This window comes from Anoplophora glabripennis, unplaced genomic scaffold (genome assembly GCF_000390285.2).
Source record: "Anoplophora glabripennis isolate ALB-LARVAE unplaced genomic scaffold, Agla_2.0 scaffold1721, whole genome shotgun sequence".
Lineage (NCBI taxonomy): Eukaryota > Metazoa > Arthropoda > Insecta > Coleoptera > Cerambycidae > Anoplophora > Anoplophora glabripennis.
The window spans coordinates 1-13,520 of record NW_019417796.1 but is presented as its reverse complement, the minus strand read 5'-3'; the positions used below and the strand labels follow the sequence as shown (position 1 = coordinate 13,520).

The window sequence follows — 13,520 nt, the reverse complement described above, 5'->3', positions numbered from 1 at the left end:
TCATTAAATAACCGCCGAGTTTTGCCGCGGTAGCTCACTCTCAGTCGAGACTTGACACGAGAAGCATCTCTGAGTTGGTCTTCACACTTGTATTATAGTGTTTGAATTGAATAACCTCTCATTGTCCGCTCCTTTAGTGGCTAGTAGTTGCTACCAATTTTTTAAATACACACGGGGGAATCTTCCCCACCAGTAGTTAGAAAGTGGTAGTAGTACCGAGTATCAGCGACCCTTCGGGGTATATTAAGACTGTTCCCCTCAGCTTGTCGCACGGCTTGGTCTGCCATTCCAAAAAATAGGGAAAAAAGAATTCGTTAACAAGTTCCCCTTTACTTATTAATTAAGGGGAACCCTACACCTATCGTTCCACAACGCAAACCGAACCCGACATCCGCAGAAGCAGCCGTGGCCGTGCAGAAACGCTTCCTGCACGCATCCAGCGTGCCCTGGGGATTCTTAGGGATACCCCCAACCACGTCACCATCTCCAAACGGGTCCAAAACCACCGTGTTTGTGGACAATGCATTAATTTCGGGACACCCTGTACTTTAACACTCTACATCTCGAAAATGAAGTATTTATGGATTCATGAATTTTTTTTATTTTGTGATAAAAATGTTTTCAAGAATTATAATTACATCTTGTATACATGTTTTTTGCTCTATTTTAAAACTAATTCAAACAAATTAAAAACATATTTTTTGTAATATCTTATCAAATGATGTCAAACAATGATAAGATTTATTATAAAAAGAAATTAGCTTAATGAAATATATAGCTAATAGATATAGCTATATTTGAATTTTGTAGTATAAGCAGCCAAAAACTGACTGAATATTTTTATGGTCAGATGTTCAGTTATAAAGATATTGTTAAAACTTACAGAATTTTTCTGGTTCTACTGATAAATCGGCAGTCACAAAGTTTGCTGGAAACAAACCTTCTCCTCTTTGATTACTACCCTTCCACCAATTTGGATCTGAATCATCTATCACAAATACTGAAAATATAACATTATGAATATGTAAGATAATTCATTTCAGTGTAAAATAAGTACTGAGGACCTACCAATTTCTCCACTGCTAAAAGTTAATTCATTATCTTCAGCTGCTTCAAAATCGTAGAGAGCTCTTACTTTTCTCAGTTCTTTACCTGGTGTGGAACTTGAAGAAGATGCCATTCCACTAGTATTTACAGAAGGATAAATAGATGTTTGTCCTGATGACGATCTAGGAGATCCTGTTTCTTTTAGTGAAAGCTCAATAGCCTTTAAAATTTGTTCCTCTTCTTCTTGTGATTCAACTACATTAGGGTCTTTAATCAGAGGTGTTGCTTTTTTTACTGGCTAAAATTAAAAAATAAAATAAGATTTACAAAAGCGACCATCAACACTGAAGAGTACACTAATTTGCACTAAATACAACCACTTTATAGTTTATATGAATTATAAAATAAAATCTCTGCATTAGAATAAACAGGGCCTTTATAAATGTTTGCAAGCTACATGACCGCCAAGCTTAGGTAACCCAACAATGGTATTGATAACAAAAATTTTCTATATCTTGGCATTACCAATATTAATAATTCATTTCCAATAAACAGTAGCAAACCGTTACGTCTACACTCGAGGTAATGTGATCACTGATTGAAGTAATTTTCCACGATATTCTATTCAACCAATCAGTGATCGCATTAACTCGAGAATAGACGTGATGTTCAATAAAAACTAATCAATAATATTAGTGACACCAAGATTTAAGAAATTTTTTTGACCAGTACCAATCGTGCGTTGTTAGGTTGCGTAAGCTCGGCTGCCTCGTGGCTCGTAAACACTTATAAAGACTCTGTACTTAATGCCCCATAATTTGTGTCTGAACAGAAATTATTTTTTAATAATTCAATAATTCAATTTTTCAGAAAAAAATGTATTTTTTTTATAAAAATTGAAGTATTATGTGAAGCCAAAGCTTAATTATGGCTCGTTTCATTTGTTAGTGCTGCTTTTTCGTAAGCAAGAAGGTTGTTGGACATTTTTATGAAAATTAGGTTTATTCTTAATAGTTGCAAGAACCAAAGCAATCTCTGGTATAATTTCAACACCATACCCTGTATCACAAACAATTATTCAATTCAACAATTCAATTAAAAGTTCATCATATTCTAAAGTATACTAAACAAAATTGTTATATCTGAGATTACCTAGCAAAATAACTGTCTTATCTATGGTAAATCTGCCCCTCCTGGGAGCTGTATGACCTTGTCGCTGGTGGAGGGGCTTAAGTAGCTACAGTGAACCCAAGAGCTAAACCGGTGGGAGTTTCATACTCCTGGCAGGGTCACCCAAGCCGGAAAGGTAGAGGGAGAGTAGTGAAAACTAAGAAACAGCTCAGCTACCCAAGCCAAGGTGGAAACGCATCGTGCCGAGGGCTGAATGGTGCGGGGGTAGGTAAAAATGTCGCATCGCAAACGATCTCTTTGGGGAACCTGGCGCACCCCATCGTATTTAGCCTTCCGTCAGGCATGGGGCACTACCTGGCGGTGACTTTTATTTCCTCCAGACTCGTGGGACCTTTATGGACCATAAATCAAAAAAACGGGAACCCGAAAGGGGGCCGTCAACATCCGCCGGGGAAGCAGTAATTGCTGACCAGGCGGAAAATAAAACAGCCACTGGGAAGCAAACACCAGTGACTACTATCTCTAGGGGAGTCGACAGACTGAACCTGGAAGGTAGGAAGAAATTGTCTGGTGCGCAAAAGCGCAAACTTAAAAAACTGCGGAAGGCAGAGGCGGGAAAAGGACAGGGGCCGGTGACGGAACCTGGCTCAAGTACCACTCTAACTCCGCAGGCTGCTGAACCGGGGCCAAGTGGACTCGGGAAGAAACGTGGACGGTCGGACGGTAGTGAGCCGATTTCCGACCGGCCTGTTTCCAAGAGGCCTAAGGCCACGGGACAGCGTGGCAAGACTTACGGGGAGGCGCTGTCGGGGATCCAAGCAGTGGTGGTCCCCCATGGATACCCGGAGGTCCGAATGGATGAGGACCAGATGGGACTTGTCCAGTCGGCGCTTCTGGGGGCCATTGATGGGATCGCGGGCGAGGGTACACGACCGCGCTTCCTGGAGTGTCGTCGAAGGGGGGGAACGCTAGCGATCACCGCCTTCAACGAGGAGAGCCTGCAATNTAGACAGTCCGGTCTGCCGAGGATGTGAATCGGCGGATGAAACTTCTCTGCATATCCTGGGCGAGTGCCCGGGATTTGCACGTAGCAGAATGGCGCTCCTTGGGAGACCCTATTTGGAACCCAAGGAACTGAGAGAAGTGTCAGCAAGGAAGCTTTTGGACTTTGTAAAAAGGACAAATCTACTTGCTGAATAGGACTAGTAGTGGGACGCACAATAGGCCTAATTAGGCCGCAGTGCTTTGGGCCTTTTAAAGGACCAACCACTAGAAGATGAAGATGAAGATGATGGTAAATCTGAGTAGATATGACAATTTAACTTAGTAATTCTCAACAAAAATACTTATCAGAAAAGGTGTGTTATTGAAAGTCGTATAAAAACTTTATCTCAAAACCAACAAAATGTCAGTTGCGACCTTCCTGTTTAACAGGGCAAAATGTATGTTATAGGGGCCGCTTCTAAAGAAATTTAAAAATACCTCATCGGCTGAACTGTGACTATAAAATTAATAAATTTATTAGCTGGTTTCCTGATTTATGCCCTGATGGGAGCAATAATAAAATGTTGTACTTGTTAAAAAATTTTATTGAGCTGAAGTTTCTACCACTGTAAAATAATGCATAAAAAATCAACTGTATAGCGGACAAGATATGACCTAATTTTCGTGTTTGGTATGTATAAATATGAATAATGAATAATTCCGATTATTTTGGCAAAATATATACCTAAGTGGCCATTACCCCAAAGCCATCGATTATATTATCATATGCATTATGTAAAAAAAGGAACTAAGGAACTACCGGGTGTCCACAAATGTCACCGACAATGTTTGACAATAAATAAAGACGATCTACGAAAAAGGAGTTAAACAAAAAATTTTTAGTTTTTGAGTTGCAAACCTTCAAAGTTGCCAAAAATAAAACTAATTTAATTAATAACTTTCATAACCCTTTTACCGATCGCGTTTAAATTTGGCACATTTGTTTGGACTATTATGGCGTATTATTTCTTAAAGCTTTAGTCAAATCGATATACTAGGTGATAGTTTTCTCCGGTTACCTCTCCCTTTTAGCGGTCCAAACTTTTACAGTGATAGTATTTTTTTAAAACGGGTAGCTACATTGAAACCACTTAAACCGACATCTATCATACCCAGAGTCAAGGATGATGTCCCAATGGACCAGAAGCTCCTGTATGATGATGACCAGAGCGCAGTCAAAAAATCACCTCACTTTCCAATTTTTTTCGTTTTTGTGTTCAAATCTGCTCCGAACACCACAAACTGTTAGTTTAGCAGTCATCGCCCCAGACCGATGCCACCACCAGGCACTGTTAAGGCGAAGAGTACTTTTCACTGATGTTTCTAATTTGCAGTCACCCTGACCAAAAACTGCTCCAAGTGACTCAAACCACGCCTATGTAGCAACCCTCATCCCTGACAGCTTGTTTACGTGTCGAGACCGAATACTAGGTTTGAATTCGGAAATGTAAAAAATTTCCGAATATTATGAATTCCGGACCTATTCAACACAACACCCTGTCCATCATTATTCTGGAAAATCCAGGAAACTTCCACATTCTGGAGAAGCCATAAACCAACTTCCTGATTTCCAGCTATGGGCTTTGGAAGCCGGCTTGAACCAGAGAGATGAAAACCTAGTCTACGACTGAACGTCAACTCTAGGCATTTACGCTTCTTTAAGCAGGAGAGTGTGCCAGAGTGTGTATTCAACCATTTTAAGTCAGTAGTTTTGGATAAAATTTATCTTGTATAACTCTAGGATAATATGCATGCATGTTTAGCCAAAAATATTTTTTATAAAATTTTAAGTTAAATTTCTTACAAAAATCGCCACCCAAGTTAGATTTTTTTTTACAAAAATCACATCCTCAAGCTCATTAGCTCACAGCTCCTCAAGTCTAGGTCAGTCCTTACCTATGACGAAGACCCCTACCCAGCTCATTACCTGCCAATCACTCGACTTCCTATGAGGCACAGTGTCCTAAGGGACCTCAGAACCAGTTAACCACCACACAAGTGTTTGAGAAATCCTAAGATTTCATAGCCAGTGCAAAACACTATACAGGGTTAGTCAAAACCCTCAAAAACTTGAACTCACATACAGGCTCAGTTGAAACCCTTCTTGAACTAAAACAGTGTGAAGTGCAACATCTGTGTCTTGGATTACAAATTAGATTGTGGACTCTTTCTAAGCAGCCAACAACCTCGTTATCCATGGAGGAAGAAGGCAGGTCTCAGAGCCATCCACCCCTGGCTGCCCTATTGGCTAATGTCATGGAAGAGGTACATGAGCCTACTGGAAACCCCCTTATCGGCGAGCAAGCAAATAACCACCCGGCACCGTTGATAAAAAAGGATGCAGTCGTTCCATCCGACACCATCTAAATGTTAAATGAAGAACGTGAAAGGCTACCGTCGGTGCCCCAAAAAGTCATGAGGAGTGGTGTGGCTCAACTGATGGCAAAGCAGTAATTCAACCCGAACCGGTGACCAATCACATCGTTCCACGACAATACGAGTATAAGAAAACTTTTCTAAGTCGAAATAAAATACTTTTTTTTTTTGAAAATATTCCAATTCATGAAAAAAAAAGTCAATTTCATTTCTTGTTGTACTGCATACAATTTTTATAGATTTATTAATTTTTGAAACTTTTTTTTCAGTTTTATTGTTAATTATATGGGTGCCCGGAAACTATGATCAAAATATTTGGTTCTCAGCTGGAAACTAGAGATATAAATGAAATACTTTTTCTTTTTGTCACTGTAAAAGCTATTTTTTTATGTTGCATATACACATCATTTTTGTATGTCAGTTGAATTATTCACGAGTACACTTGAAATCGTATATGTCCATTATCCTAAAGATCCTTATGTAATGAAAATAATCATCAAAGATACATTTCTTTACTTTCTTTTTTTCTTGTTAAACACTTTGTTTTTAAATTAGTAGCTAATGTTTAAAAGGAAATGTATAACTTATCAATTTATTTTCAGTATTGTAGGGGCTCGAGGGCAGACAAATAATTTTTAGTTTGTATAGCGGTAAAGACAGGATTGAGTGAGCATATCTCAGATGGAGAATAACACCGACACGAATAACATTTTTAGATGCGATAGAGATTTGGAGAACACAGAAGTTTCGTGAGAGGCATACTCATAGCTTTCAGTAAAAAATAAAGTATTATAAGTTTCCAAAAAAAAATACCTGGGGACTTAATAATTGATTGAAAAAAGCTGGCCAATCGTTTAACCAAATAAAATATTTTTTCAAATGTAACTACTTACTGTGACTTAAAAAAATCATTTAGTGCCAGTGCGGAGTTGGTGCATGAAATTGGTATGTTCCTTCTATGGAACATTTTTTGTATAGAAGCTATATTAATATTAACAAAAATTTGCAACACAACAGCGTCTGAAATTGACATAATTTTTGATCAGTATTTTATTACTTCTATTAAGTATAAAGAGATATATAATCGCAATGAAATTGATACACCTGATACAATATTAGGACCATCACAAAGAAGACCCAATGATTTTTATAAAACTTTAAAAAATATTAAATTCAAAGAAGCTTTAGTTACTTTTTTAACAGAATATTGGTGTAACGATAGTATGGCATCATTTTTGTGCAATAAGAAGGTTTATATAACAAATATAGATGAATATTTCTCCTATCAAACTGTTAATAATTCAATAATGAAAACTATTGAACAAGATTTTGTTGTATGCAAACATGAAGAATATTAGAAATATATTTCAGAAAGGATCAAAGTCTAATGTTATAAATTTCATCAACTGCTCTCAATTAGCTACAAAACTTGGTGATTTTGTGTTTCGTGCTTTGCCCCGTTTTCATGCATATACGGGATGCGATTATACAGCTACAAAAAAAGGAAAAATTAAACCTTTCAAAGAATTGAATAGAAATGCACAAGTTCAACAAGTATTCACAGATTTAAATAACATTGACGAAGTTGATAACCTTCGAAGTATGTAAATATTGCAAGAATATACTGTAAGATTTACAGAATTAATTTAGTAATGTCAATGATGTTAGATTATTTATTTTCTAAAACCAATTCACGTCAACGTCTGTCGCAGAATATTTTATGAAAAGATTCGATTCAACTCAACTTCCACCATGTTGGAAGTCACTGAAATAAAAAATTTTGCAAACCATTTGTCACTTCGATGTGGCAAAATGCTACAGAAGCAAGCTGCATCAATTTCTTACCAGAACAATGCAGATGGACAGTTAACGACAATAAATGAACCCCTTTAGTTCGAACACCTCTTTTAGTTGAGGACATTGTTATTGTTGATGAAGTAAAATGCAATCAAATTTATAATATTGACGATGATCATAATGATGATAATGATGACCACAACAAAAATGATGACGATGATCATTACGATAATGATGACGATGGTAATGATGATGTTTAAAAACAATAATTGTATATGTATGTTTTAATGTGTACTTCTAAATTTGTAAGTTTTAATCAATTCTTTTGTAGTATGTACATATGTGAAAAATTTTATTGTATCACACATCTATATTGTATAAAATCTTCGAATAAATAAAAACCATTGTTTTAAAATTAATGTAGTTGTTTATTGAATTATTATTATTTTATCCCTAAAAATGTTTGTAATATGTTGTACGAGTAATAGCATAAGCATTTTCGTGCCAGGTATTTCTAACCGGCATAGATGTGGCACTGTTTCTGCAGCCAACTCTTGGACTAATAAACGTTGAACCTACATGGATAACATTTATATCACATGGCAGAAAATACTGGCAATGAAACCGGAAGAATTACCAAGACATGTAGAATTCTGCGAGAGGTACAGGAAAAATGCAACAAAGAAGGCAACTTTTGACTCAACTGTATCGAGACGTGTTTGGACAGTAATGGAGGAAATTTTGGGGATATACTGTAAAAATCAGGTGAGTAAACAGATTATTTACTTATTTTTGTGTAGCTCATTTATCATTATTTATTTTTTGCTGTTTGAGTTTTCCATTAGATTACTTGCTAGGTATTTTTTCATAGCTTATCTTGTTTAAAAGAATTAAATTTTTGTTTATGTGGTATGATATGGCTCCTGACAAACCCCATTCAATAAAAGTAATGAGCCAAAGAACAGTAGTTTACAACGGATAGTGGGGAAATTTGTTTTATAGTAAAATTATAAACTTTTTATTTAAATAATGAGATTTGACAACCATGCATATTGCAGGTCCCAAGTGTGTATGTGCTGCAACTAACGTGTGCCGTTATTTAAGGTCACAATAGCTCATCTAGTAGCGGGGTATGAAGTTATGAAAAAAATGTAAAAAAAAATCAGTTTTCACAATGGAATTTGAGAAAACAAACTTATGTTTCTAAAGATCAAAGGCAGCCTCTGTATAAATATGACCCCCATTCAAAATTACACCCTGTATTGTTTGAACAAATTATCTACTCCAAACTTTATCAACATATGTAAATAAAAAAAATTTAGTATAGCAAAATTTACTTTTATTTATTAATGATATACACACGGCATTCGAAGAAAAACATAAAATTTAATTATTTTGAATCAAATGTGATACCACGCCTAACTGTTGGAAAGTATTTCTAATGCACTAGGAACAAAGCTAGTATTAAGAACCTAGTCTAAGATATAGTAGTGACTTTTATTTTTAAAACATAAGGTATAAGAAATATTACAGATTCCACAAAAAGAATGTTAGGATTTATTATCAGGCAAACAGCTGCTTTTTCAAATATTCAAAAGTTAAAAATTCTCTATTATAAAAAATATTATGTACTTAGGACACTAGACGCAAGATCCACTTATCATGTGTTATATATGCTCATTAATAATTTAATAAATGAACAAATATTTCAAAATTGATACATTTTAAGGTGCCACCATTTCGTACCTACTCGTCTTCTGATTGGTTGAATATCTCGTGAAAAATTACACCAATTACAACCGGTGAAACAGAATATTGTGAGTTAATATAATTTTGATTTCATTGTTTTAATAATTTTTAATTTTTTAGAAATTTAATTGCCAATGTGAAGAAAATAAAATTTTTAGTTATGTGCATTGTAATCATTTATGAAAGCTCCATATTAGTTTAACGGAGTTTCAGGTTGTTCTGAAGAAGAGAGTGATGCCTGTCAAAACATTAAGAGGTCTTAACTTGGCATACAGCCCCGAAATTGTTCAACCAAAAGNCCCGTCTGTCAAGAATGCTAGATATATACTGAGTGATGCATGTTAAATTTGTCACAGTTGATCTATTTTCCACAAACCCGTGCTGGAAGGGGGATATTACTCGTTTTATTGAACTGTAAACATTGTCATAAATGATCGTTTCCAATAGTTTTCCAAAATTGCATAGAATAGCAATAGGTCTATAATTACTAGTTTGTGACGGGTCACCGGACTTTAATATGGGACAAATCCTAGTCAACTTCCACAAGTCAGGATACTCACAATTCTTCAATATAAGGTTAAATATTAAGCATAGTGGTGTAGCCAATGCAGAAATGCAATCTTTGACTATAAAACTTGGAACATTATCAACTCCAGATGTCATTTTATTTTTCAATTTTTTGGAAGCTTTGATGATATCATCTTCTGAGATGGAATCAATAATTATACAGGTACTACCAAATGAGTTACAATATTTCAGGGGAGCCACATTTGAGGGCAGGTACACATTCGAAAAAAAAGTTGAAAATCCATTAACCACATCCTGAGGAGTGTCAAATGTACTGTCATTATAACTCATTATACCAGGTATCCTTGATGAATTTCTCTTGGATTGAATGAACGACCAAAATTTAGAGGGGTCAGTTACTATATTTTTTTCAAGATTCTGTATATAGCTATATAGATGGACAGTTAACGACAATAAATGAACCCCTTTAGTTCGAACACCTCTTTTAGTTGAGGACATTGTTATGGTAGAGCTTGATGAAGTAAAATGCAATCAAATTTATAATATTGACGATGATCATAATGATGATAATGATGACCGCAACAAAAATGATGACGATGATCATTACGATAATGATGACGATGGTAATGATGATGTTTAAAAACAATAATTGTATATGTATGTTTTAATGTGTACTTCTAAATTTGTAAGTTTTAATCAATTCTTTTGTAGTATGTACATATGTGAAAAATTTTATTGTATCACACATCTATATTGTATAAAATCTTCGAATAAATAAAAACCATTGTTTTAAAATTAATGTAGTTGTTTATTGAATTATTATTATTTTATCCCTAAAAATGTTTGTAATATGTTGTACGAGTAATAGCATAAGCATTTTCGTGCCAGGTATTTCTAACCGGCATAGATGTGGCACTGTTTCTGCAGCCAACTCTTGGACTAATAAACGTTGAACCTACATGGATAACATTTATATCACATGGCAGAAAATACTGGCAATGAAACCGGAAGAATTACCAAGACATGTAGAATTCTGCGAGAGGTACAGGAAAAATGCAACAAAGAAGGCAACTTTTGACTCAACTGTATCGAGACGTGTTTGGACAGTAATGGAGGAAATTTTGGGGATATACTGTAAAAATCAGGTGAGTAAACAGATTATTTACTTATTTTTGTGTAGCTCATTTATCATTATTTATTTTTTGCTGTTTGAGTTTTCCATTAGATTACTTGCTAGGTATTTTTTCATAGCTTATCTTGTTTAAAAGAATTAAATTTTTGTTTATGTGGTATGATATGGCTCCTGACAAACCCCATTCAATAAAAGTAATGAGCCAAAGAACAGTAGTTTACAACGGATAGTGGGGAAATTTGTTTTATAGTAAAATTATAAACTTTTTATTTAAATAATGAGATTTGACAACCATGCATATTGCAGGTCCCAAGTGTGTATGTGCTGCAACTAACGTGTGCCGTTATTTAAGGTCACAATAGCTCATCTAGTAGCGGGGTATGAAGTTATGAAAAAAATGTAAAAAAAAATCAGTTTTCACAATGGAATTTGAGAAAACAAACTTATGTTTCTAAAGATCAAAGGCAGCCTCTGTATAAATATGACCCCCATTCAAAATTACACCCTGTATTGTTTGAACAAATTATCTACTCCAAACTTTATCAACATATGTAAATAAAAAAAATTTAGTATAGCAAAATTTACTTTTATTTATTAATGATATACACACGGCATTCGAAGAAAAACATAAAATTTAATTATTTTGAATCAAATGTGATACCACGCCTAACTGTTGGAAAGTATTTCTAATGCACTAGGAACAAAGCTAGTATTAAGAACCTAGTCTAAGATATAGTAGTGACTTTTATTTTTAAAACATAAGGTATAAGAAATATTACAGATTCCACAAAAAGAATGTTAGGATTTATTATCAGGCAAACAGCTGCTTTTTCAAATATTCAAAAGTTAAAAATTCTCTATTATAAAAAATATTATGTACTTAGGACACTAGACGCAAGATCCACTTATCATGTGTTATATATGCTCATTAATAATTTAATAAATGAACAAATATTTCAAAATTGATACATTTTAAGGTGCCACCATTTCGTACCTACTCGTCTTCTGATTGGTTGAATATCTCGTGAAAAATTACACCAATTACAACCGGTGAAACAGAATATTGTGAGTTAATATAATTTTGATTTCATTGTTTTAATAATTTTTAATTTTTTAGAAATTTAATTGCCAATGTGAAGAAAATAAAATTTTTAGTTATGTGGATTGTAATCATTTATGAAAGCTCCATATTAGTTTAACGGAGTTTCAGGTTGTTCTGAAGAAGAGAGTGATGCCTGTCAAAACATCAAGAGGTCTTAACTTGGCATACAGCCCCGAAATTGTTCAACCAAAAGAAGTCTTTTCAATATAAAAATTAAGATATTTTGCTGCAGTCCTCTCAAAAAATATGATTAAACTAGGAACATATAAAAAAATTAATAAACTCAGAAATAAAATGTCCGCTGTTTAACAAACCTAGATAAGAGTAATGAAATGAAAATGTAAGGAATAATGTAATGTTAATCTTATGTTCGATAGTCGTGAAATTACTAATAGACTAATAATATAAATTTAACAATTCATGTTCTTACAGAATACTTCACATTTTTATAAAATATTTCATTTAGTGGTATAATTTTTAACTATTTATAATAGAGAAAAAAATTCTACTTACTGTTTCACTTAAGGAAAAATCATATCCAGAGTTTTTTAACTTTGAATACAAAGAAGGTATAAGGTTCAATTGACCATCAATCTTAAATTCAGTTTCAGCCCACCTTTTTAAAGACTCTCTTAATTTCTTGGCTACACTTGGAGGAGCTTTGGTCATTAATTTAGTGAAATCATTTTCAAAATCTCTTGAAGCAACCTCTACATGAAAGGTTTTCCCTGAATTTTTTACACAAGCATCTAAAAGCTGAAAAAAATTACTTATTACTATTTCCATGGAATATCCACAGTACACATACCGTTACAGCTTTTATCCCAACATGAGGATCATTGTTGTACAATCGTCTAATTATAGCTTTTAGATAGTTTCTTGCAGCCTCTGATGATTTGCCAGCCTTATCACAAATGTTCATAATAACGCCCCAATCCTCTTCAACACTTTTCTCATTTGTTGCCGTTTCTACATCGTAAAAAAATAAGAAATTAATATGTTCTATATGACTCATACATAGATTATCAGATAAATAACATTGTTTCCATGTAAAAAGCCATTCAACCAACATATAACTTACCTACTTCTTCAGTAACTGTAACATCATTTGATGCTCCAAATATCCCCATTTTTATTATTTCTTTTTTATTTTTAATATCGTCTAAACAAAATATGCAATAATATTTATTTGCTCCTGTCAGTATACATATAACGAAATTATAATCCTGACAACTGTCATTTTTTCTACATAAATTTTGACTTTAGAAGAAATAGAACAGTGCTGCCAATAAAAATGTAGAAAATACCACCAACTTCACTTCAATAAGTAGTCTTTAGTCTTAGGGCAGTTCCCTAGATAAATGATACTGGGCACTTGGGATTACTGTGCAGTTCCGAGCGGGCAGCCGAGCAGAGCAGACGTGTTTTGTGAAAGTGTAGTGCAAGGAGCAAAATCTACCTGCCTTTATTAAGGCTACCTGGAAATAATCCCTTTCTTTCCTCTTAATCACCGACCGCCGCGCCATTATTCCATGGCTAGAAATTGTCCTCAATGATTTGGGATCGCCATTATTCCATGGCTAGAAATTGGCCTCAATGATTTGGGATCGAGGG

The 13,520-nt window shown here is 34.5% G+C and overlaps 1 protein-coding gene across 2 annotated transcripts in view; it reads right to left on the bottom strand.

The window, feature by feature from the left end:
- LOC108915269 (signal transducing adapter molecule 1) overlaps positions 1-13,160 on the bottom strand; it is a 38,579-nt gene extending 25,419 nt beyond the window's left edge. Inside the window, exons 1-5 of one of the 2 annotated variants that reach the window (XM_018721249.1) lie at positions 12,988-13,160; positions 12,715-12,875; positions 12,420-12,662; positions 1,069-1,345; positions 884-1,000 (exon numbers count right to left, since the gene is read on the bottom strand). In XM_018721249.1, the coding sequence (XP_018576765.1) occupies positions 884-1,000; positions 1,069-1,345; positions 12,420-12,662; positions 12,715-12,875; positions 12,988-13,036 (847 nt within the window). In that variant the 5' untranslated portion in view covers positions 13,037-13,160. The remainder of the gene's footprint in view (positions 1-883; positions 1,001-1,068; positions 1,346-12,419; positions 12,663-12,714; positions 12,876-12,987) is intronic. The other variant, XM_018721250.1, reaches the window with a different exon arrangement.
- Positions 13,161-13,520: the final 360 nt, after the last annotated feature.